The 27,629-nt window shown below is 46.5% G+C and overlaps 1 protein-coding gene across 11 annotated transcripts in view; it reads right to left on the bottom strand.

The window, feature by feature from the left end:
• Positions 1–27,629, bottom strand: part of nfixb (nuclear factor I/Xb) — a 413,008-nt gene that overhangs the window by 14,157 nt on the left and 371,222 nt on the right. For all 11 annotated transcript variants that reach the window (XM_073068979.1, XM_073068984.1, XM_073068982.1 and 8 more), the window contains one exon: positions 22,920–23,011. In XM_073068979.1, the coding sequence (XP_072925080.1) occupies positions 22,920–23,011 (92 nt within the window). The remainder of the gene's footprint in view (positions 1–22,919; positions 23,012–27,629) is intronic.

Here is a 27,629-nt window from a genome sequence, read left to right as displayed (position 1 = left end):
TATACTGTAATGGTCCGTGTTCCCAGGCAATCCAATATTCCTCAGAGGTAAAAGTCTCCATTCCAAATCTTCAAAGATCCCTCCACACCCCTCCACTCACAGATCCCTCCACACCCCTCCATTCACAAATCCCACCATATCCCTCCATTCACAGATCCCACCATATCACTCCATTCATAGATGTATCCGCACCCTTCCATTCACAGATCCCTCCGCACCCCTCCATTCACAGATCCCTCCACACCCCTCCACTCACAGATCCCTCCACACCCCTCCATTCACAGATCCCTCCACACCTCTCTTCACAGATCCCTCCACACCCCTCCACTCACAGATCCCTCCACACCCCTCCACTCACAGATAACTCCACACCCTTCCATTCACAGATCCCTCCATACCCCTCCATTCATAGATGTATCCGCACCCCTCCATTCACAGATCCCTCCACACTCCTCCACTCACAGATCCCTCCACACCCCTCCATTCACAGATCCCTCCACAACCCTCCATTCACAGATCCCTCCACACCCCTCCACTCACAGATCCCTCCACACCCGTCCATTCACAGATCCCTCCACACCCTTCCATTCACAGATCCCTCCACACCCTCCATTCACAGATCCCTCCACACCCCTCCACACCCCTCCATTCACAGATCCCTCCACACCCCTCCATTCACATATCCCTCCACACCCCTCCACTCACAGATCCCTCCACACCTCTCCACTCACAGATCCCTCCACACCCCTCCATTCACAGATCCCTCCACACCTCTCTTCACAGATCCCTCCACACCCCTCCATTCACAGATCCCTCCACACCCCTCCACTCACAGATCCCTCCACACCCCTCCATTCACATATCCCTCCACACCCCTCCATTCACAGATCCCTCCACACCCCTCATTCACAGATCCCTCCACACCTCTCCACTCACAGATCCCTCCACACCCCTCCATTCACAGATCCCTCCACACCTCTCTTCACAGATCCCTCCACACCCCTCCATTCACAGATCCCTCCACACCTCTCTTCACAGATCCCTCCACACCCCTCCATTCACAGATCCCTCCACACCTCTCTTCACAGATCCCTCCACACCCCTCCATTCACAGATCCCTCCACAGCCCTCTACTCACAGATCCCTCCACACCCCTCCATTCACATATCCCTCCACACCCCTCCATTCACAGATCCCTCCACACCCCTCCATTCACATATTCCTCCACACCCCTCCACTCACAGATCCCTCCACACCCCTCCACTCACAGATCCCTCCACACCCCTCCATTCACAGATCCCTCCACACCTCTCTTCACAGATCCCTCCACACCCCTCCATTCACAGATCCCTCCACACCCCTCCACTCACAGATCCCTCCACACCCCTCCATTCACATATCCCTCCACACCCCTCCATTCACAGATCCCTCCACACCCCTCATTCACAGATCCCTCCACACCTCTCCACTCACAGATCCCTCCACACCCCTCCATTCACAGATCCCTCCACACCTCTCTTCACAGATCCCTCCACACCCCTCCATTCACAGATCCCTCCACACCTCTCTTCACAGATCCCTCCACACCCCTCCATTCACAGATCCCTCCACACCTCTCTTCACAGATCCCTCCACACCCCTCCATTCACAGATCCCTCCACAGCCCTCCACTCACAGATCCCTCCACACCCCTCCATTCACATATCCCTCCACACCCCTCCATTCACAGATCCCTCCACACCCCTCATTCACAGATCCCTCCACACCTCTCCACTCACAGATCCCTCCACACCCCTCCATTCACAGATCCCTCCACACCTCTCTTCACAGATCCCTCCACACCCCTCCATTCACAGATCCCTCCACACCTCTCTTCACAGATCCCTCCACACCCCTCCATTCACAGATCCCTCCACACCTCTCTTCACAGATCCCTCCACACCCCTCCATTCACAGATCCCTCCACAGCCCTCCACTCACAGATCCCTCCACACCCCTCCATTCACATATCCCTCCACACCCCTCCATTCACAGATCCCTCCACACCCCTCCATTCACATATCCCTCCACACCCCTCCATTCACAGATCCCTCCACACCCCTCCATTCACAGATCCCTCCACACCCCTCCACTCACAGATCCCTCCACACCCCTCCATTCACAGAGCCCTCCACACCCCTTCATTCACAGATCCCTCCACACCCCTCCATTCACAGATTCCTCCACACCCCTCCATTCACAGATCCCTCCACACTCCTCCACTTACAGATCCCTCCACACCCCTCCATTCACAGATCCCTCCACACCCCTCCATTCACAGATCCCTCCACACCCCTCCACTCACAGATCCCTCCACACCCCTCCATTCACATATCCCTCCACACCCCTCCATTCACAGATCCCTCCATTCACAGATCCCTCCACACCCTCCATTCACAGATCCCTCCACACCCCTCCATTCAAAGATCCCTCCATACACAATCCTCCATTCACAAATCTATCCATACTCTTCATTCACAGATCCCTCCACACCCCTCGATTCACATATCCCTCCACTCACAGTTCTCTTGCTGTGTGATGACTAGAACTGTAAACCGTGATCTACCTATCGAATGGTGAAAGGCCTAGATAGAGTGGATGTGGAGAGGACATGAAGAGGATATTCCCCATAGTGGCGGAGTCTAGAACCAGAGGGAAGTGCCTCAGAAAAGAAGGAAGATGCTTTAGAACAGGAACGAAGAGGATTTTCTTTAACCAGAGTGGTGAATCTGTGGATTTTATTGACCTAGATGGCTGTGGAGGATAAGTCATTAGATTTACTTAAGTTAGTGGTTGATTAGTTCTTGATGGGCTGTAGAAAGTAGGAGAATGAGATTGGGACGGATGGTAAATCAGCCATGATGGAATGTTAGCAGACTCGATGGGCCAAATGGCCTAATTTTGTTCCTGTGTCTTGTTGTGTTATGGTGGTCCAACTCATATTGAAAAACTTCTTTCTCATGCATACTATGCCATTGTCTCTCCTGGCAGAGAGGTCACAAACTCGTGGGCAGAGATTCAAAGTAACTGGAGGAGAGAGGGATAGGTTTTCTTCCCTCCGAGAGTGGTAGGAACCTGGAACTTGCTGTCTGAAAGGGTGGTGAAGCAGAATATCTCTGCCACATTTTGAACATACACAAGTGTGTAGAGACGAGTGTTGTAATGTCTGCACTTGGATCTAGTACTGGTCAATCTGCAGGACAACTGAGCTGCCTCATCACAGCTATGATTTAATAGTAACAATAAAGATTAGCTTTATACATCAAAGCATCGAAACGTACAGCGAAATGTGTTGTTGGTATGAACGGATTTTTTGGGGGCAGTTCGCGATTGTCAGCATGCTTCTCGTGCCAACACAACATAGCTACAATTACAAACCCTAACCTGTACCTCTTTGGAATGCAAGGGAAAACCAGAGCACCTGTGGGAAACCCTTACGGCACGAGGAAAACATAGAAACTCCTTCCAGACAGTGCCAGGAATTGAACCCCAACCCGCGACCAGTGCTAACTTGTGCTAACCACTACATCACTATGCCAACCTCTCAGTCATCGTACTGACCTGACCTGTTGCCTTGAAGGACCTCTGGCATACATTGCAAAGTCACTCTGTTCCATTGCAACACTCAATACTTATTATACATTTGCTTGCTTGTTGAACCCCCCAGTAGCACCTCATGTTAGATTCATGGAGTCCCACATCACAGACACATAGCCCATCCATGCTGACTCCGTTGCCTCTGTTGCCTAGTCCCATCTGCCCACATTTGGACCCTAATCCTCTAAACTCCATTTGCCACTTTCCTACTCAACTGGCCAGACTGCCCTCATCCTCCTGCAGCCTGAAGTTCTCTGCTTTTGATCAACCACACAGCTAACTCCTCCAATGTCATCTGTGAACCACTTCTAGAGTCGCAGGGTCAGACACAATGGAAACAGGCCTTTCGGCTCAACCACGTGATGCAGATCAAGATGGCCAACTAAATTTGTGCCTTTTGCCAGTGCTTGGCCCATTTTCCATTTAGTCATAGCTTGACTTTTAAATCAAAATCTTTCCTGTATATTTCACTAACCGAGAGGCCCATAGGTAGTGTCCTCCCAATCTTACAACACTGGCTGGGGGTAAGATGGGGTTAAAATTCCTGCTGCTGTCTGCAAGGAGTTTGTACATTCTCCCCATAACCGCTCGGGGTTCCTCCGGGTGTTCCGCTCTCCTCCCACATTCCAAACACGTACGAGTTAGTTGTGGGCAAGTTATGTTGGTTCGGAAGCATGGTGATACTTGCGGGCTGCCCCCAGCACATCCTCGAACTGTGTTGGTCACGGATGCAAATGGCGCATTTCTCTGTATCTTTTGATGCACATCTGACAAATAAAACAAATCTAATCTAATCGAATCTAACCTTGCTGCTCTTCCCTTCCTTGGATTTTAATACTTCCCCCTCTGCCTGGTCCTGCTTGCATTGGGCTTTCTAGGATCATGCTGTACTCAGGCTGACCCACTGTGTTTCCTGCCTTGAGGCCGTGACCACACTCCGCAAGTATTTGAGACAGAGGGACTGCAGATGTTGGAATCTGCAGAAACAAACAATGTACTACTGGATGAACTCTGGGCTGAACAGCATCTGGGGAGGTGAAAGGATAGTCAGTGCCCCGGGTCAAGGCCCTTCATCAGGAGTGGTCTCTGAGATGGTGCTCATTCAGTCCCGATGAAGGGTCTCGACCCAAAGCACACCATCTGTTTCCCTCCATAGCTGCTGTCTGATTCACTATGTTCCTCCAGCACCTTGTGCATTGCTTTGGAAGTGCCTGAAGGGCTGTTAAAGGTTATGGGGTCTAAGGGGGGGGGGGTGTGAAATAGGCTACAGGAGTTAACGTCCTCCTGTGTCTCAGCAACACCCAGAAAGGCGAGGGGACTGGCATCGTAGATTGTATCCTTCCAGGTGCCTCTGCCTCCTCTCCTGCCTGAAGGTGTTAAGGCATTGACCATTTTCTAAAAAGGGAGCAAATTCAGAAACCAGAGGTGTAGGGGACTTGGGAGTCCACGTGCAGGATTCCCCAAGGGTTAATTTGCAGGTTTAGTTGGTGGTGAGGAAGCTAAGTGCAGCATTAGCATTCATTTCGAAAGGACTAGAATACAAAAGCAAGAATGTGATGCTGAAGCTTTACAAGGCGCTAGTCAGACTGCACTTGGAGTATTGTGAGCAGTTTTGGGCTGCTTATCTAAGGAAGGATGCACTGACATTGGAGAGGGGCCAGAGGAAATTCACAATAATGATCCCAGGAATGAAAGGGTTAACAAATGAAGCGCTTTTGATGGCTCTGAGCCTGTATTCACTGGAGTTTAAAAGAACGAGGCAGGGATCTCATTGAAATCTATGGAATATTGAAACGCCAAGATAGAGTGGAGGTGGAAAGGATGTTTCCTATCGAGGGAGAGTCTAGCACCAAAAGGCACTGCCCCAGAATTGAGGGATAGATAAATAGATAATTTATTGATCCCAAAGGAAATTACAGTGTCACTGTAGCATTATAAGTGCACATATCTAAATATTAGAAGAGAAATAGAAAGAATAAAAAATGTTACCACAAACAGCCTAACAGGAGGAGGGCATCACCTCCCCGGCTATAGGTTGACTCATTATAGAGCCTAATGGCCCAGGGTAAGAATAACCTCATATAACACTCTTTGGAGCAGCGCAGTTGTCTTAGTCTATCACTAAAAGTGCTCCTCTGTACTCTGTTAGAACAGAGATTAAGAGATATTTCTTTAGCTAGACAGTAGTGAATCTGTAGAATTCATTGCCAGAGACAGCAGTAGAGACCAAGTCCTTTGGTATATTTAGAGCAGGGTTTGATAAGTTCTAGATTAGTAAGGGTGTCAAAGGTTAAAGGCAGAAGGCAAGAAAATGGGGTTGAGAGGGATATTATTTGGCAACGATGGAATGGCAGAGCAGACTTGATGGGCTAAATGGCCTAATTCTGCTCCTCTGTCTGACAGCGTTTTGTTCCCTTATAATTCTCCCTGCGCTGAGTTAACTTTCCCTGCAAAACTGGGTCTGGACTAGCATAGAAACCGTCAGCTAAAAGAGGGCCTCACTGTGTTTCCTTGACGACTCCTTCAGTGCCTTCCCCTCCGCCCCACTCCTCACCAGCAAACCAACCCCCCCCACCAAGTTCAAGTTCAACTTTGTGTTGCATCATGTCTGGTTACCCGGGTTACCAGACAGACTAGACGTGACTGTCACCAGGAAGAAACTTTCTCTTCCTGCCTCTCCGGCTGTCCCAACCCACAACTGCGCACCCCAGCCATGGCCAGCACAAGTATTCAGAAAGTTTGCTTCTACAAGTGTGCAAAACTCTGGCTTGCCGAGCCTCCCTGAGACCACAACCAGTGCCAGTGGAGACTTTATGCTGTGTGTGTGCATTTGACACTCGGGTTAACAAAACGAAGGAGGAGCTAGAGTCCAGTGCCTCACGATTCTCCCCTGAGAGATCTCTTCAGAAATGTGAAACAGTTTCTATAAATCATTTTCAAACTTAGGAGAATTACAGCCAGTTGCAATTTAACCCCACAGGTGCCGAATCATTTTGGAATTCTTTATGTTCGTGTCTCTTTGCCTGGGAGTTTGCTCCGTACATACTGCTGAGCAGTTCTGTGCCACAGGATATTAACCCGAACAAGTTACCACTTCAGTCTAGTCTCTGCGAATCCTTCCTGACCCAAAGTCCACTGGCTTTCAGCTGTAGGAAGAGGACTAGACCACAGCTGGACAGTATACACACACACACACACACACACACACACACACACACACACACACACACACACACACACACACACACACACACACACACACACACACACACACACACACACACACCACCCCCCCCCCCCCAATCTGGGCTGCTCCAGCAACATTTCCCAGACCAGTGGCTTCACCCCCACAAAGGAAATGGACACATAGGTACATCACTACCTGAGGAATCTTCCCCTCCTTGGAAACAACATTGCTGTGGCTAAACCTATGAGCTGGTTGAGGAACAGCTCAGATTTGAGAATGCGGATCATGTTTTTCGAAGCTAATCAAACTTGTTGATGCATTAACAGAAAAAGGTGATAGAAGAGTGGATTTTCAGACATTGTTTAACAAAGCAGATTAATATGGATAGCATAGTTGGCCAGTTGATAGAGCAGCAAATCACAGCTCCAGAGACCTGGGGTCAATCACGACCTCCAACGTTATCTATGTGGAATTTACACATCTCCCTGTGACCACATGGCTTCCCCCTGGGTGTTCCGGTTTCCTCACACACTGGCCTTGGTATGTTAACTGGACTATGTATTTTATCCCTAGTGTGAATGTGTGGTGGAATCTCAGAGGGGTTGATGAGAGTGTGGAGAGAAGAAGACCATAAGACATTGGGTTAGAGTTAGGCCACTAAGCCCATTGAGTCTGCTCCACTATTCCATCTTGACTGATTTATCTCCTTCCTTCTCTGTGTAACCTTTGATGCCCTGACTGATCAAGAACCTGTCAATCTCAGCTTCAGATATACTCAGTGACTTGGCCTCGAGCGCTGTCTGTGGCAATGGATTCACCACGCTCTGGCTAAAGAATTTCCTCCTCATCCCTGTTCTAAATGGGAGGTCTCTCTATTCTGAGGCTGTTTCCTCGGTCCTAGACTCCCCCAATATAGGAAACATCCTCTCCACATCCACTCTATCTAGGCCTTTCATTATTCAATAGGTTTCAATGAGATCCTTCCTCATTCCAGCGAGCACAGGGCCAGAGCCATCAAACACTCTTCATACCCCTTTCTTTCTCAGAATCCTTCTTGAGAACCTCCTCTGGACCTTCTCCAATGACCGCACATCCTTTCTGAGATAATGAGCCCAAAACTTTCAAGTGTGGACTGACTAATGTTGTATAAAACCTGAGCATTGCATCTTTGCTCTTATATTCCAGTCGTCTTAAAATGAATACTAACAGTGCATTCGCCTTGCATACCACCAAATCAACCCGCAAATTAACCTTTAGGGAATCTCACGTAAGGACTTCCAGGACCCTTTGCGACTCTAATTTTTGAATTTTCTCCCCATTGAGAAAATAGACTACACTTTTATTCCTTCTCCAAAACTACATGACCATGCACTTCACTGCACTACATTCCATCTTCCACTTCTTTGTCCATTCTCTCAATCTGTCTAAGTCCTTCTGCAGACTCTCTGTTTCCTCAACACTAGCTGACCCTCCACCTATCTTTGTATTGTCTGCGTGCTTGGCCATAAGGCTATCAGTTCCATCATCCAAACAGTTGCATATAATGTGAAAAGAATTGGTCTCAAAACTGACCTCTGCAGAACACTACAAGTCATTGGCAACCAACTGAAAAGGCCCCTTTATTCCCACTCTTTTTCTCCTGCCAGTCAGCCAATCTTCTATCCCTGCTGGTATCGTTCCTGTAATACCATGGGCTCTTATCTTATTAAGCAGCACCTTGTCAAAGGCCTTCTGAAAATCCAAGTGAACAATATCCACTAACTCTCCTTTGTCCATCCTGTCTGTTACTTCCTCAAAGATTTCTAACAGATTTCTCAGGCAAGAGAAACCTTTAGGGAGCCACTCTGACTCTTGCCGAGTTTATCATGTGCCAGTTGAGCTCATCCTTGATAATTAATGAACTCCATCATCTTCCCAACCACTGAGGTCAGGCTAACTGGCCCATAATTTCTTCCTTCTGCCTCTCTCCCTTCATAAAGTGTGGAGTAATATTTGTAATGTTCCAGTCATCCGGAGTCATTTTTAAAAGATCATTACTAATGCCTCCATAATCAGCTCCCACCTTCAGAACCCTGGGGTGTAGTCCATCTGGTCCAGGTGACTTACTCGCCTTCAGACCTTTCAGCTTCCCAAGCACCTTCTCCTTATGATACTCACTTCCGCCCCCTGACCCTCCCAAATTTCCAGCATCCTGCTAGTGTATTCTACAGTGAAGACGAACAAAAATGCTTATTTAGTTCATCTGAAAATGCAAACACGAGGAAATCTGCAGATGCTGGAAATTCAAGCAACACACACAAAATGCTGGTGGAACACAGCAGGCCAGGCAGCATCTATAGGGAGAAGCACTGTCGACGTTTCCAGGCCAAGACCATTCGTCTCTGAGATTCCTGATGAAGGGTCTCAGCCCGAAATGTCGACTGTTCTTCTTCCTATAGATGCTGCCTGGCCTGCTGCGTTCCACCAGCATTTTGTGTGTGTTATTTATTTCTTCTGCTATTTTCTTGTCCCTATTTACTACTTCAGTATTGTTTTGCAGCTGTCTGAAATCCACTCATGCCTCTTTTTTTACTCTTCGTGTATCTGAAAAATTTTTTGGTATCCTCTTTTATATTATTGGCTAGCTTACCTTTGTATTCCATCTTTTCTCTCTTTATATATTTTTTAAAATTTTCCTTCTGTTAATTTTTAAATTCTTCCCACTATTTTAAATCCCCACTTTTTTTTGCTATATTTTATGCCCCCTCTTTTGCTTTTATGTGGTCTTTGACTTCCCTTGTCACATCTTCATCTTTACCATGTACCTGTTCTGTGGCTTCCCCAGAAACTCCAGCCATTGCTGTTCTGCCGTCACCCCTATTAGTGTTCCCTTCCAATCAACTTTGGCCAGTTCCTCTCTCATCCTGCTGTAATTCCCTTTAATCCACTGTATTACATCAGACTTTATCTTTTCCTTCCAAAACTGCAGCGTAAATTCTTTTACATTATGATAACTGTCTCCTAAGGGTTCCTTTACGTTAAGCTCCCTTATCAAATCTGGTTCATTACATAACATTAAATCTAGAATTGCCTTTCCCCTAGTGGGCTCAACCATAAGCGGCTCTAAAATGCCATTTTATAGGCATTCTACAAAAACTCCCCCTCTTCGATCCAGCACCACCCTGATATTCCCAATCTACCTGCATATTGAAATCCCCCAAGACCATTGTACCACTTCCCTTTTCACATGCCTTTGTCCCATTAAAATTGATATCCCACATCCTGCCTACTGTTTGGACCCAAGTACATCAGGGTCTTTTTACCCTTGTAGTTTCTTAACTACCCACAAAGGATTCTACATCTTCCAATCATATATCATCTCTTTCTAAGGATTTTATTTCACCTCGGCCAACAAAGCCACCCCACCCTTAACCATGGTGAACAAGCCTTCATCAGTCAACACATTGAGTATAGAAGTTGGGAAGTTGTGTTGCAGTTATATAAGATTGGTGAGACCACACTGGAGTATTGTGCACAGTTTTGGTCATCGCTCTGAAGGTGTCATCAATGCTAGGAAAGCTGGTGCCCTTGATGGGACTGCCTGAGTTTACAACTTCCGACATTTTTTTTCTGATCCTGTGCAGTGGCTTCTTCATACCAGATGGTGATGCAACCAGTTAGAATGCTCTCCACAGTACATCTGTTGTTTGCTAGAATATTTGGGACATATCTAGACACCTCAAACTCCTAATGAAGCCACTATTCTGCCTTCTTTGCATTTGCATCAATTTGTTGGGCCCAGAATAAATATTCAGAGATGTTGATTCCCAGGAACTTGAAACCGCTCACCCTTTCCACTGCTGATCCCTTGATGTAAACCCATTTGTGTTCCCTCAACTTCCTTTCCAGGAGTCCACAATCAATTCCTTGGTCTTCCTGACATTGAGTCCAAGGTTACTGCTGAAACACTGATCAGCTGATCTATCTCTCTCCTGTATGATGTCTACACTGACAATTCTGAAATTCTGCCAACAATAGCTGTACCATTGATAAATTTTAGATGGCGTTTGACCTGTGCCTAGCCACACAGTCATGGGTGTAGCACACCCATGAGATGCGCCAGTGTTGATTGTCAGTGAAAAGGAGATGTTATTTCCAATCCACACTGACTACGCTGTCCTGATGAGGAAGTCAAGAATCCAGTCCCAGGTTTTGGAGCTTGTTGAATAGTACTAAGGGTGTGATTGTGTTGAATGCTGAGTTGTAATCAATAAACAATAGTTGCTATTGTCTAGGTGATCCAAGGTTGAGTGAAAAACCAGTAAGACTGCATCTGCTGTAGACCTATTGTAGCAATAGGCAATGGGTCCAGGACGGGAGTTGATTCTGGCCATGACCAGCCTCTCTCAGCCATGACAGTACTTCATCACAGTAGATGTGAGTGAAAAAGGTGAAAGTCGTTGAGGTAGCTCACTCTGCCCTTCTTGGGCACTGGTATGATTGTCATGGCCCAGGTTTTCAGTTCTCTACCAGATACACCATCCGGATATGACGTGCAAGGAGTCACCCTCTTCAAAGGTGTTCTGATGTCAGTCTCCGAAACAGAGATTACAGGGTCACCAGATGTAGACGGGGTTCACAGAGGTGTAGCTTTATTCTCTCGTTCAAAGCATCGAGCTTATCTGGGAGTGAAGCATCAGAGCAATTCATGATTAATGTTTCAACTTATAGGAAGTTATGGCCTGAAAAATCCTGTCAGAGCTGGTGTCAATCCAATTCTGATTCTAACTTCAATCAGAATTTTTTTTTACTCTTAAAATAGCCTTCCTTTGGTCATACCTAGACTTCATTACAGTTCTGGATCACTGGTCTTGAATGACATAGATCTAGCACTCGACAAATCACAAATCTCCTTGGCTTTTGGCTTGGATATGTCCAATAAGTTCTTGAAGGTACACACTCATCCACACAGGTCTTCATGAAGTCGGTGACAACTGTGGCGTATTCATTCAGATTCAAAGATGAATTGCTGAATATTGTCTAGTCCACCTACTCAAAGCAGTCCAGCAAGCATTCATCCACCTCCCTCGATTATACCTTCTTGGCCCTCACCACTGGTGCTCTGGTCTTTAGTCTCTACCCATATGCCAGGAGTAGAAGTACAGATGATGAGACTCACCAAATTTTGGCCAGGGGATGCCATAGTAAGCATTCTTAATGATGGGATAACAGTATTGGTCAAGTGTGTTGGTCCCTCTGGTTCCATAGGTTGGTGGAAGGTGTTCAGAGACTTCTTCAAGCTGGCATGGTTGAAATCCCCCACAATGATAGGGTAAGCATCAGGGAATGCTGTTTCGTGACTGGTGATCACAGTGCCCAGCTACTCCAGTGTCTGTTGACGTTGACCAGAGGTAGGAATGACCAGGAGGATGGCAGAAATCTCCCCGGCAGATAAAATGGTGAACACTTGACTGCTGGATGCTCCAGGTCAATGAGCAGGATTGAGACTGAAACGCCATGTCTGTACACCACAATGAGTTAATCATAAAGTGTACTCTACCCCGTCAAGCTTTAAAAGACCCAGATGTCCTGTCTTTTGGGGGAATAGTTAAGCCCTTGGGCGACAGCAAAATGGCAGGGTGGGGGTGAGCATACAATCTTTTTCCCAGGGAGGGGGTGAGCATATAAACTTTTTCCCAGGGAACGAGCGCTGAAGAAGGAGTGGTTTAAGATCGGAAGTGAGAGATTTAAAAGGGACATCAGGCAAGTTTCTTTATGCAAGGTACTTGGAATGATCAGCCAGAAACAAAGGTTGAGGTGGGTGCATTAGCAATATTTAGAAAACTAAGTGGATCAGAGAGGTTGGAATGGAATGGGAGGAAACCCATGAGGTCACGAGGAGAGCGTATAAACTTCTTCCAGCCAGTAGCGTGAATTGAACCTAGGATGATGGCACCATAACAACGTTGGATTAACCACTATGAATCTGTGCTGCCCTGAATGCCCTGAAATGAATCTCCCCTAAACAACCCACCCCAGTCACACCACCTGTTTGAAGAGAGTGGTCAGAACACTGAAGAATTCAAATCTCCACCTTGGTGCCGCCAATGCAACAGGTATTTGGTTGAGAATGTGCCACCACTTCTACGGGTCAATGCACCAGACATTACGAAAGAGCAACTCAACCTCTTGATCATGTCTGCATGCTGTTGTGCACGGAACAGCTGCTATGTGATTAGCTGAATAGATGTTTGCAGGTGTAAAGCTGTGCCTAATAAAGAGGCCAGTGAGTGTCTGTCCCATCAAATCCTACTGTCATGGATGAAAACATCAGATTTCATCCAATGCTCACAATTTCTGCAAGTTCAACTTCATTGTCACCTAACAGTGAATATATACAACCAAACAAAACAGTGTTCCTCTGGATGACAGTGCATCACAAAACATCTATCACACATTGCAAGTAAAACAAAATATTACCATAAACAAGTAAAGGAAGTATAATTCGGAATGAATGTAGTGCATAGCATAGGTAAACAGAACGTAAGCAGTAAACTGCTCACCTTGGAGGAAGGTGAGACTGCTCACCTAGTCTCACAAGCCTGAGGGAGGAAGCTGTTACACAGTCTGGCTGTACTGGTCCTGATGCTCCTGTACCTCCTTCCTGGCAGTAGTGGGTCAAAGGGATTGTGGGAAGAGTGTAGGGATCTTCAACAACGCTTTGGGCCCAATGCTCCTAGTAAATGTCATAAGTAGTGGGAAGGGAGACCCCAGTTTTTGCTATCCTCTGCTTGGTCTTGCGGTCCGATGCCTTGTAGCTTCCACACCACACAATGACTCAGACAGACAGGACACTCTTGATGATGCTCCTGTAGAAAGTTGTTAGAATGGAGGTAGGAAGCCTTGCATTTTGAGCTGCTTTTGGCCGTGCAGTCATGAGTCAGAGGTCTGAACAGCAGCAGATTGAGCACACGGCCCTGGGAGGGCTTAGCACGATGGAGCTTGAGAAGTTACTCCCAACTCAAACTGACTGCGGTCTTTCCATCAAGAGGTCCAAGAGCCAGTCACAGAGGGAGGTGTTGAGTCCCAACGAGGACAGTTTACCCACCAGCCTCTCAGGGATGATCATGTTAATATGTTAATATTAATCATGTTAATATCCTGACATACAAGGCATCGTTTTCTAGGTGACACGGGACGGAGCGGAGGGCTGAGGCTGTGGCATCACCAGTGAACCAGTTTGAGTGGTGGGTAAACTGCAAAGGGTTCAATGGAACTGTAAAGTGGGATTTTATATGATCCATTACTAGCTGCTCTAAGCACTTCATGATTGTTGCAGTCTGTGCCACTGGGCAGTGATCACTTAGGCCAGTCACAGTCACTCATGATGGCTGCTGCCTTGAAGCCTGCAGGGACAGTGGACTATTTGAAAGAGAAATTAATTATGTCTGCTAAGACTGCTGATAGCTGGGCTGCGCAGTCCCTCAGCACCTGATCAGGTGTGTTGTCCAGGTCCGCAGCTTTAAGTGTGTTAACCCTGGATAGGATCCCCCTCACCTCAGCTGTGGCCAGAGCTCAGGGGGAGAGAGAGCTTTCTCAACATGCATTGCATCAAACCTTCATGGAAAGCATTCAGCCTACCAGGAAGGGAAGCCTCACTGCTTTTGAGTGCATTTGTAAACTGTTATGGTTTGTTTGCCTTGCCAGATGCACCGCGTGTCCCTAGTATCACAAAGGGAAGGGGGTGTAAACAGCAACAATTGCAATGGCAGTGACTAGAAGAGACCGCACTTTACCAGTACTGTGGTGAACAATCAGCCATTACTATTGAGGTATTTGCACCATTTCTGACTGACGTAGACACACAGACCTCCTCTGCAGGTCTTGCTGGAGGTAGTAGTATTTCTGACAACTCAAAAGGAGATTAGGCCTTCTAGCTGGATGTCTGAGTCTGGAGATGTGCCCTGGAGCCATGTTTCTTTCAGGGCAAGTGCACAGCAGTCTCTCATCTCCTGTTGGTTTAGATGCAGACACAGGTAATCCAGTTTATTTTCTAGCAATTGGATGTTAGTGCCAGCCTGCAGGGATCCACTTTAAGTCTCACTTGAATATCGATGCATTTACCACTCTTCTACACCGTTGCACTCAGATACTGACGGCTGCTTTCCGGAGGCCGCAGCATGGATCAAGGGCTCACTCCAGCAGGCCGCAGCATGGATCAACGGCTCACTCCAGCAGGCCGTAGCATGGATTGAGGCTCACTCCAGCAGGCCGCAGCATAGATCAAGGGCTCACTCCAGCAGGCCGCAGCATGGATCAAGGGCTCACTCCAGCAGGCCGCAGCATGGATCAACGGCTCACTCCAGCAGGCCGCAGCATGGATCGAGGGCTCACTCCAGCAGGCCGCAGCATGGATCAAGAGCTCACTCCAGCAGGCCGTAGCATGGATCGAGGGCTCACTCCAGCAGGCCGCAGCATGGATCGAGGGCTCACTCCAGCAGGCCGCAGCATGGATCAACGGCTCACTCCAGCAGGCCGTAGCATGGATCGAGGGCTCACTCCAGCAGGCCGCAGCATGGATCAACGGCTCACTCCAGCAGGCCGCAGCATAGATCGAGGGCTCACACCAGCAGGCCGTAGCATGAATCAAGGGCTCACTCCAGCAGGCTGCAGCATAGATCGAGGGCTCACACCAGCAGGCCGTAGCATGAATCAAGGGCTCACTCCAGCAGGCCACAGCATGGATCGAGGGCTCACTCCAGCAGGCCGCAGCATAGATCGAGGGCTCATTCCAGCAGGCCGCTCACTCCAGCAGGCCATAGCATGGATCAAGGGCTCACTCCAGCAGGCCGCAGCATGGATCGAGGGCTCACTCCAGCAGGCCGCAGCATGGATCAAGAGCTCACTCCAGCAGGCCGTAGCATGGATCGAGGGCTCACTCCAGCAGGCCGCAGCATGGATCAACGGCTCACTCCAGCAGGCCGCAGCATGGATCGAGGGCTCACTCCAGCATGCCGCAGCATAGATCGAGGGCTCACACCAGCAGGCCGTAGCATGAATCAAGGGCTCACTCCAGCAGGCCGCAGCATGGATCGAGGGCTCACTCCAGCAGGCCGCAGCATGGATCGAGGGCTCACTCCAGCAGGCCGCAGCATAGATCGAGGGCTCACACCAGCAGGCCGTAGCATGGATCGAGGGCTCACTCCAGCAGGCCGCAGCATGGATCGAGGGCTCATTCCAGCAGGCCGCTCACTCCAGCAGGCCATAGCATAGATCGAGGGCTCACACCAGCAGGCCGTAGCATGAATCAAGGGCTCACTCCAGCAGGCCACAGCATGGATCGAGGGCTCACTCCAGCAGGCCGCAGCATAGATCGAGGGCTCATTCCAGCAGGCCGCTCACTCCAGCAGGCCATAGCATGGATCAAGAGCTCACTCCAGCAGGCCGCAGCATGGATCGAGGGCTCACTCCAGCAGGCCGCAGCATGGATCGAGGGCTCACTCCAGCAGGCCGCAGCATGGATCGAGGGCTCATTCCAGCAGGCCGCTCACTCCAGCAGGCCATAGCATGGATCAAGAGCTCACTCCAGCAGGCCGTAGCATGGATCGAGGGCTCACTCCAGCAGGCCGCAGCATGGATCGAGGGCTCACTCCAGCAGGCCGCAGCATGGATCAACGGCTCACTCCAGCAGGCCGCAGCATAGATCGAGGGCTCACACCAGCAGGCCGTAGCATGGATCGAGGGCTCATTCCAGCAGGCCGCTCACTCCAGCAGGCCATAGCATGGATCAAGGGCTCACTCCAGCAGGCCGCAGCATGGATCAAGTGCTCACTCCAGCAGGCCGCAGCATGGATCAAGGGCTCACTCCAGCAGGCCGCAGCATGGATAAAGTGCTCACTCCAGCAGGCCGCAGCATGGATCAAGGGCTCACTCCAGCAGGCCGCAGCATGGATCAAGGGCTCACTCCAGCAGGCCGCAGCATGGATCAACGGCTCACTCCAGCAGGCCGCTGCATGGATCAACGGCTCACTCCAGCAGGCCGCTGCATGGATCAACGGCTCACTCCAGCAGGCCGCAGCATGGATCAAGGGCTCACTCCAGCAGGCCGCAGCATGGATCGAGGGCTCATTCCAGCAGGCCGCAGCATGGATCGAGGGCTCACTCCAGCAGGCCACAGCATGGATCGAGGGCTCACTCCAGCAGGCCGCAGCATGGATCGAAGACCCAATCCATGCAGTAGTCTGTAACTGTACAGTAACTTCATTATTCTGCTCCCTAGCAAGATATTCTTGCAGATTTTAGTGTTCTTTGTGATCAGCAGTGTTTTTAATCACAGGAAAGATGAACAGGACAAGAAATTACACTGTTGATTGGAGACTGGGAGAGTGTTGTGATTGTGCATGCTGCCATCTGATGAAGATGCTTGCAAAAGAAAATCTGATCAGAAAGAACTCGACATCAACCCATTCGTGAGCTGCATCAAGTACCTTTAATAGGCAGAAGAGGAAGTGACACAGGAACGGGCTGCGTTTGTGACACTGACAATATTCTTCAGGGCTTCTCTTCGTGTCGTGTGGGAATGGACAGATTTGTTGTAATTGAACCGTAGGTTTCAGATGACACATGACCTCTTCTCCCCTCAAGTTGCTGCCTGAGATTCTTTTAAGTGTAGCCCAGAACTATTTCCAAGCACAATGGTGGTAGCATATGGAATCTATTCATTAATCCAGGGCATGCAGCCAAGCCATTAGTGCACCAAGCATTAATGGTTACCATTGAGTGTGTCTTATCTAAATGTCACAAGCTATGTGTGGTTTCATGACACAAGAAGATAGGTTCTCCAAACCCATCGCACAAAGCTGCAAGCAAGTCAGCAGGGGTTCACACACACACAGCTGCTTCCCATCAAACATTTCAGCTCAACCAGCAGATACTTTCAGAGCAAGTTTGAAGCGAGAGCGAGGCTTGCACTTTCTACAACCTCGGGACGTCCTGAGGCACACGCAGACCAATCATATACCTTTGGAATTCAAGATTCAAGATTGACATTCTTCAGTATATCGAGTGTAAAGGAGAACAAAATGATTGCTACTCTGGATCCAGTGCAGCATAAACAAACACAATAAGCATAGAAAACACAAACAAAAATGCAGTAAATATGAAAGTGATTCTCTCAAACACAACGTACACATTGATGTGTCGTTTGCAACACTGACCAGCTGCTCTGTCCATGGACTGACTGTATATGCATAAAGTGATGCTAGGTGATGTGTATGTAGTGGTGGTGGGGAGAGGTGGGATGGGTTAATGGGAGAAGATGTTGATCAGCCTGATGGCTCGAGGGAAGTAACTGTAGTCCTGGCAGGGTACTTACTAGCTTCTTCCCTGCTGGAAGTGGGACAAACAGTCCATAAGCAGAGCGGACGGGAATGAAGCTAGACTAGTGATATAAGATGCAAAATCCCACAAGCATCAAAGAGATCACAGGCGGACTACCGGAGTCTGTTGACTTGGTTTGAGGGAGGATGTCAGAGCATATGAAATAGCAGGCCATCTTAGTCACCTGGATTCAATCATGACCTCCAGTGCTGCTTGTTTGGAGTTTGCACCTTCTCCTTATGGGTTTCCAGTTTGCTCCCACATCACAAAAATGTGCTGGTTGGAAGGTTAGTTGTTGCTATTAGTTAGCCCTGGTGTGGTTGGTAATTAGGACAGTACTGAGAGAGATTAGTTTTAGCTTTATTTATTAACTGTCACATTCACATCAAAACATCTAAACACGCAGTGAAATATATCGTTTGCATCAACGACCAACGTCTGAGGATGTGCTCGCAAGTGTTGCCATGCTTCTGGCACCAAGATATCATGCCCTCAACTTATTAACCCTAAGCTGTACGTCTTTGGAATGTGGGAGGAAACCAGAGCACTGGGAGGAAACCCACACGGTCATGGGGAGAGCGTACAAACTTCTTACAGACAGCAGTGGAATTGAAACCAGGTTGCTGGCACTGTACTTGTGTTAATGCTAACTGCTATGCTGTCGTGCTGAAAAATAAATGATTAAAAAATTAATGTGTTCCATTGCTTTATCACTGCATTCTGCAGAGTCTCTGTTGATTTCAAAGGAATGTATATTGGAGAGAGAGTGCAATGCAGTTTTGCTTCCTTACATAAAAAACACAAAATGCTGGCAGAACTCAGAGTTTCGGCCCAAAACGTCGTTATTACCTCCTCCCATAGATGCCGTCTGGCCTGCTGAGTTCTGCCAGCATTTTGTGTTTTTTATTTATTTCCAGCATCTGCAGATTCACTCGTGTTGCCTTTGCTTCCTTACAGTTCATTTAGCACTTCCAACTGGGGTTGAACTTCTCGGCAGTTAACTGTTACACTTGTATTTGTGGGATCTTCATTTTGTTTGCCCTTACCTGCTTGACAGCAGTTGGTGGACAGATACCCTCCTGGACAATGGAACCAGACATTACTCTCTCCATCAATTAATGCTGCCAATCTTCAATTAACCTTTCTACAAGCCATTATGCTTAGAATAGAAGCTGCAGGGAATCAGTAAACATGCCTAAGATCCAAGATGAAAAGCCAGAAAATACAGAGCCAATGCTCAAGAAATTTGTTGGACAAAGCCCAAATATGATTAAATTGCAAACTTCTAGGAACCGATGAACTGAAATTAAACCCTGATGGAAAATATCCCCCCTGTGAGCTTGTGGGCTGTAGCTGCATGGCAGGAAGCGAAACTGTTGAGCCCATGGTACATGTTGTTGAGTTGATCTTGGTCTGGGTGACAGAAGGGGGCATTATGAGTCTGAGAAGGAAGAATCAGTTGGACATGATGCACTTTGAGATATCCTAAAGTTATGAAGGGCACTCTGAAAGTGCAAGTCCTTCCCTTTCTCTATGTTTCTCATCTCTGTCAGATTTTTCATGCATTTTCAGTCTTCCAAAGGCCATTGTTAAGGTGTAATATTGTGGTTTTCAAGTTTGTCCAGGGTTGACACCACCCTGGACAGTAAAGAGTACTACTGTGATGCATTCACATGCACCACAAATGTGCACATTGTAAATTTAACCTCAAAGAGTGCTACAAGAATGGGAGACCTTATAAAGAGCCAATGGGTTCCAACCAGCATGTAAGAGGCACAGACCTAGAGAGACATGCAGACAGAATATGCCTCACCCGACCACCCAGCTTCCGACCACATTCCCAATGGAGAATCTGGAACACGGTTGATGGGGGTATGTGTATAATGAGAGAAGGGATACTTATGAAGTACAGTGAACATTCATCCTCCATCTGGCAGATTCCGAGAAAAACAAATCACTTTTATTTTCCACAGAATTCCAAATATTATTTTGCCGAGGTAATTTTCCTTTGTACTGACCCAGCCGTGGCTGATATGTAATGATACAAATTCACAAAACTCATGACACACTCAACATCAGAGGCCCAGATGTTCCCCTTTGGCACCACAATCCCGGCTGAAGCATTCCTTCTTCAGCTGTGGGCTTGAGCCATTCCCACTACACCCCCTCTCATTCCGATTTACTCCTCTGTTCAGCACTACATTCTTTTTTTGTTTTGTTTTGTTATTCCGCTCACTGGCACCTTGGAAAATAAGGCACATTGATGGTAAAATGAAGAGGTTGGTGTGAAGAAGGGATGCAGGAGAGGTTCCATAGAAAGAACAGACAAAATAAAGAGAAGTTTGATATAATTGCCTCCTCCTCCACTCCATCCCTCTCTCTGTCTCCCTCTCTCTCACCATCATTCCCTTGCCCTCTCACTCTTCACTATCTCTCTCACCCCCTTAGTCTTTTTCTATCTTTTACAATTTTTTCCCTGTCATTCCTTTCTCCCACTTTTTCCTCTATCTTTCTTTCTTCATTACTCTCCTCTGCTTCTGGGGGGGGGTGGTATCAGAGGTAGGAGGTCATAGGTCAGTAGTAAATGTCTGTGAGGTTTTTACACAGAGAACAGTGGAGGTGTGGAACACATACCACAGGTAGTGGTAGAAGGAGAATCATTAGGAGCACTTCAGAGACTTTTGGATAAGCACATGAATGATAGAAAAAGAGAGGGCTCTGTAAGGGCGAGATTGATCTTGGACTAGCTTAAAAGTCAGCAAAATATCATGGGTCAGAGTGCCTATACTGTGCTGTATGGATCTAGTTCTATAATATCATAGAGACATAGAATACAGCAGCACCAAAATAGGCCCTTTGGCCCAACTAGTCAATGCTGAACTATTAATCTGCCTAGTCCCATTCACCTGCACCTGGACCATAGCTCTCCATCCCTCTCCCATCCATGTACCTACCCAAATTTCTCTTAAGTGTTGAAATCAGACCCAAATCCACCACTTCTGCTGGCAGCTCATTCCACATTCTCACCACCCTCTGAGTGAAGAAGTTCCCCCTTGTTTCACCTTTCACCCTTAACCCATGACTAGTTCTAGTCTCACTCAACCTCAGTAGAAAAATTGCATGATATTATTGAGCTGTTGTTTTAATAATAAACAACAATCTTGTGGTTTAGTGCTTATCAATTTTGTAAAATCCTGAATTACTTTCTTAATTGAATTTAAATTTCCCTCTTGTCACGGCGGAGCAGACTTGATAGGCCGAATGGCATAATTCTGCTTCTATGTCTTATGGTCTTGAACCTACACCTGATGTCCACTTGGAGAATCACATAAACTGTAAACAAGCCCCTCAGGCAATCAGATTGGCAGCAGCCATCATCCACCCATTTAGACTAATCCCTTTTTATTCTTCCTACGTTCCTGTCAACACTCCCCATAATCCAGGCAAATTTCACCAGCCAGTTAAGTGTCTCTCTTCTCCCCTCTCCAATCGGCAAAGATACAAATGCCTGAAAGCTCATATCACCCAGTTGAAGGACAGTTTCTACCCTGCTGTTATAAAACTACTAAATAGTTCTCTAGCACAATAAATTGGATTCTTGACCTCACAATCTAGCTCATTATGACCTTGCATGTGTATGTTTACCTGCACTACACTTTCCCTGGAGTTATTCATGTTTTATCTTGTTCTACCTGTGTGATGATCTGATAATGATTGTGGGCTGCCCCCAGCACATCCTTGGATGTGTTGGTTGTTGATGAGAACAATGCACTTCACTGCATGTTTTGATGTATATATGATAAAAAAAGAATGAGAATCTGTATGAACAGCACACATGACAAGCTTTGTGTTGTATCTCGGTGCATGTGACAATAATAAACCAATTCCAACTACTGACCTGCAAGTAGAAGAAAACAGGAACACCCAAAAGGAAAACTAGATTGACACAGGGAGAAGGTGCGAACTCCACATCGACAGCACCAGAGCACAGGATTGAACCCATGACACTGGAACTACACTACTGTGCCTTCCTTACTTCTGAGCTCTGTTGGCTGGTAATAAATCAGGTTCCAGATTGCATCTGCTAGATTGCTTTGAAGAAACAAGCCAGATTAAAAACATACACTCAGTGGCCTCTTTATTAGGTACACCTGGACACCTGTACACCTGCCCAATAATGCAAATATCTAATCAATTATGTGGCAGCAACTCAATGCATAAAAAGCATCATCAAGTGATTCAGTTGTTGTTCAGACCCAACATCAAAATGGGGAAGAAATGTGAATTAAGTGACTTTGACAGTGGAAAAGTCATTGGTGCCAGGCAGGGTGGTTTGAGTATCCCAGAAACCGGCATAACAGTCTCTAGAGTTTACAGAGAAATGGTGCAAAGGAAACAAAACAAACATCTAGTGAGTGGCAGTTCTGTTACAACAGTAGTGTGCAGAAGAACATCTCTGAATGCACAAAGTGTTGAACCTTGAAGTGGATGGGTTACAGCAGCAGATGACTACACTCCTGTACCTAGTAAAGTAGCTGTTAAATGTATAGTCCCATGTCTCTGTCCAAACATGGACTGGAGTCTAACTGTGTCACCAGTGCTTAGCTATCGATACCTAAAGAAACCCTGTAAGTGGGGTCTGCTTGCTGTTTGTAACCAAGTGGGAAGGTGTGTCGGGCTCTGGTCTCTGCTGGTTAGTCTAGCCACCACTGTGTGGTCAAAAGAACACCGCACCCACCTGTGACTGCTGCGGGATATTTACAAAGTTCCCATCCCGTGGTCCAATGCTGACGAATCGGTTCGCAGATGAGGAGCTAGGCGTTGAGTATGCTGTCAGAGGGAAAGAGTGAAAAGGTCAGAGTCAGCTAAGGAAGAGTCCCTATGGTCATAGAATCATACAGCACAGAAAGATATCATCTAACTTCCCTGCTGATCGCTCCACTCATACCTAGGCTTTCTTGTTCTAAACACCACTGACCAAGGAGAAAAGCTACCTATTTCCTGGTGCACAAGAGATTCTGCAGATGCTGGGAATCTTAACACACACAAAATACTCAGCAGGTCAGGCAGCTTCAATGGAGGGAGTTTTTTGTCTTTCACTTTGGTAGCCCTCTCACCCCTTCTCTTCTCCTTTCCCTCAAAACCTGTCCATCACCTCCCCCTGGTTCCCCTCCTCCTTCCTTTTCTTCCATGGTCTACTGTCCTCTCCAACATGATTTCTTCTTCAGCCCCTTACCTCTTCCACTTATCACCTCCTAGCTTCTTACTTCATCCCCCTCTCCTCCACTTACCTCTCCCCTCAACTGGTCTCATCAATCACCTGCCAGGTTATACTCATCCCCCTTTTGTTTCTCTCCATAGGTGCCGCCTATACTGCTGAGGTTCTCCAGCATTTTGTGTGTGTTATCACGGACCCTCACCATCCAGGCACCTTGTTACAACCACCAGGGGAGAACTACAGGAGTTTGAAGATTTACACTCAATGCTTCACGAACACCTTCTTCCCAGATTTTTGAAAGGCCCAAGGACCTGTGAATATGACCTCATTATTTATCTTTTGCACAATTCATTTATTATTGCAATTTATAGTAATTTCATATATTGCACTGTACTGGTGCCACAAAGCAAAACATTTCACACACACTTCAGTGAAAACAAATCCAATTCTGATTCTGACTTAAACTGTGATGAGGAGGAATTTCTTTAGCCAGAAGACGATGAATCTGTGGAATTCATTGCCACATCTCAGTTAGGCCCCACTTGGAATACTGTGTTCAGTTCTGGTCACCTCATTACAGGAACAATGTGGATGCTATAGAGAGGGTGCAGAGGAAATTTACAAGGTTGTTGCCTGGATTGGGGAGCATGCCCTATGAGAGTAGGTTGAGTGAACTCGGCCTTTTCTCCTTGGAGCGACAGAGGATGAGAGGTGACCTGATAGAGGTGTATAAGGTGATGAGAGTCATTGGTCGTGTGGATATCCAGAGGCTTTTTCTCAGGTCTGAAATGGCTAACATGAGGGGGCATAATTTTAAGGTGCTTGGGAGTAGGTACAAGGTGGATGTCAGTGGTAAGTTTTTCACACAGAGTGGTGGGTGTGTGGAATGCTCTGCTAGTGAAGATGGTAGAGGTAGATACAATAGGGTCTTTTAAAAGACTCTTGGATAAGTACATGGAGCTTAGGAAAATGGAGGGCTATGTGGTAGGGAAATTCTAGGCAGCTTCTAGAGCAGGTTACATGGTCAGCACAACATTGTGGCCCATATGGCCTGTAATGTCCTGTAGATTTTCTATGTTTCTACATGGCTAGGTGTATTTGTCACTGGGCCTATTCAAGGCAGAATTTGATAGGCTTTTGATTCGTAAGGGGGTTAAGTTTCCAGGAACGCAAAAAGGCTACAAAAGGTGATGGATACAGCCCAGTCCATTACAAGGAGGGCCCTCTCTCCATTGAGCACATTTTCATGGAGTGCTGCACAAAGAAAGCAGCATCTATGATCAAGGACCCCTGACGTCCAGGCCATGCTCTCTTCTTGGCACTGCCATTGGGCAGGAAGTACAGAAGTCTTAAGCTCTACACCACCGGGATCAGAAACACTTATTACCCTATGGCCATCAGGTCCTGAACTGACGTGGATAACTTCATTCACCACAACTCTGAAATGATTCTACAACCTACAGACTTAATTTCAAGGAACCTACAACTTACATTCACAGGTCTTATTTAATGTTTATTTGCTAAATTTGTCTTCGTTTGCACATTGATTGTTTGTAAGTTTTTTTAAAGTATTTTTTTCAGAAGTTCTTATTCATTTATTTATTTTTGTGTAAAACCTGCAAGAAAGTGAATTTCAAGGAGGTATATGGCAATATATATTTACTTTGATGATACATTTACTGTGACTTTCTTTTAACTTATTGCAAGAAGCCAAGAGAATGAGGTTGAAAAACAAAATCAGCCCTGATGATATGCTGGAGTAGATTTTTAGGCTGCATGGCCAAACTCTGCTCTGATCTGATAGTCACAGACCAATAATTGGCCTTGCAGAAGTTAGGGAGTTGATTTGATTAAATCAATCAGTGCCTTCGATACAACTGTTTAGATGACAATGTTGTACATTGATCAGATTCACAAGTCAAGGAGAGAATCTTAATTTAGCTTAAGCAAGGAGTTATTTTCCAATCTCTCTTGCTCCTGGAAGCTTAAATCCCTTCCTGTATGTTCTCTATCTGACTCAAACTTTGACCCAGAATGGATGGTTGAAAAATACTCCCCTAATTTTAGATGTCAAATTAAGAAGCTGGAAGTTTAAAAATAACATCTTGCAAACTCCAGTTAAAGAAACCATAAGATTTTTTTGTGGTTTGTAAAGGAAATAGAGGGTAAACGTAGGGGAGTGTTCAGGGTATTGTTGAAGTCACAGGTTTATGCAGAGAATTGTGCTCTCTTTAGTCAAAGATGAACATGCTTGCTCTCCAGAAAATTCAGCAAAAGTTTATTAGGTGGATTCCTGGGATGAAGGGTGGTCATAAGGAATGACTGACGTGTTTAATCTTGTGATGTAACTTGAAAAGAGAATATAGAACTATACAGCACAATACAAGCCCTTCAGCTCACAATGTTGTGCCAGCCTTTTAACTTACTCTGTGTCTAAGAGACTGTTAAGTGTCCTTGATGTATCTACTTCTCCACCGCCCCTGGCAGACCATTACGTGTCCCCGTCAATCTCTGTGTAAAATACCTACCTCTGGTACCCCCCACCCTAAATATTTTCCTCCAATCACCTTAAAATAATGCCTTCTCAAATTAGACATTTCCACCCTGAGAAAAAGTCTTTGACCATCCACTCAATCTATGTGTCCTATCATCTTGTACACCTCGATCAAGTCACCTTTTATCTTCCTTCATATCAAAGAGAAATACCCTAGCTTGCTCAACCTATCCTCATAGACATGCTCTCCAATCCAGAAGACATATTTTCAAAATAAGAAAGATACACAGGAATTTCTCCCAGAACAGAGGAGCAGAGGGGATGCACTTCACACCTGGTCCCTTTCTTTATGTCTGGGATGGTTGACAGAGGAAGTATGGAACCAAAAATAAAACACTTAAATCCTTCTGTACTGTCTCTGATCATTAGGAATGTTTAAAATTAGCACAGCAGCTTTCAAGCCATTAGCAATTTTTTGGCTCAGGGCCCTTAACATTGTTAATGTTCCATTTCATCCATCCCACAAACTCTTTGACCCCATACTATCAGGCAGGAGGTACCATAGCGTTAGGACAATAGCTGTTAGGATGGTGAACTGGTTCTTCCCCCACGGCATGAGACTACTGAACTCCCTGCCACCATTCAGTTCTCATCACTTAAGAAGTACCAGTAGCATTATACTGTTTACTTTTTAACTTGTGTCGTAAATGCACCTGATGCCAAATGTCAATCCTCTGGACTATGTTTTATTACTTATTAATTTATTTGTGGTAATATTGTTTTACATGTTGTGTGTGAGTTATATGTACTGTGTTGTGCACCTTGGTCCAGAGAAATGTTGTTTTGTTTTTAGATTATACATGTATACGGTTGAATGACGGTAAACCCCAAACAGTGGCCAGGAAGTGGGTTATAAATTACAGCAGGCAGCAGCAGATAGAAAAGTCATGTAATAAGCACAATATTATGGGAGTGATGGGGAATTTCAACATGCAGGTAGATTAGAAAATATGACTGGTGCTGGATTCCAAGAGAGGGAGCTTGCAGAATGCCTACATGATAGGTTTTTAGGAACAGCTTGTGGCTGAGAGCACGGGGAGAACAGCAGTTCTGCATTGGGTAGTAAAAAAGAAACTGTAGGCTAATTAGCCTAACTTGAGTGGTTGGGAAGATGCTGGAGTCCGTTATTAAGGATGAGATTTCAGGGTATTTGGAGCCACATGGTAAAGTGGGACAAAGTTAGCAATGGTTTACTTAAAGGGAAACCTTGTCTGATAAATCTTTTAGAACTCTTTGAAGAAATAACAGACAGAATAGACAAAGGAGAATCGGTAGGTGTAGAATATTTGGATTTTCAGAAAGCCTATGGACAAGGTGCCACACATGACACTGCTTAACAAGACAACAGCCCATGACAACAGGAAGGATACTAGAATGGACACAAGATTAGTTGACTGGCAGGAGGCAAAGAGTGGGAATAAAGGGGGCCTATTCTGGTTGGCTGCCAGCAACTAGAGATGTTCCACAGGGGTTGGTATTGGGATTGATCCTTTTCACGTTATATGTCAATGAATCGGTTGATGGAATAGATGGCTTTGTGACCATGTTTGCAGATGATACAGATAGGCGGAGGAGCAGGTAGTATTGAGGAAGTAAGGTGTCTGCAGAAGGACTTAGACAGATTGGGAGAATAGGAAAAAGAGAGGCAGAAAGAATATCATATAGGCAACATATGG

The sequence above is a fragment of the Hemitrygon akajei genome, chromosome 16 (assembly GCF_048418815.1).
Source record: "Hemitrygon akajei chromosome 16, sHemAka1.3, whole genome shotgun sequence".
Lineage (NCBI taxonomy): Eukaryota > Metazoa > Chordata > Chondrichthyes > Myliobatiformes > Dasyatidae > Hemitrygon > Hemitrygon akajei.
Note: the sequence above shows the minus strand (reverse complement) of the source record. Positions and strands in the feature narration are given on the sequence as shown.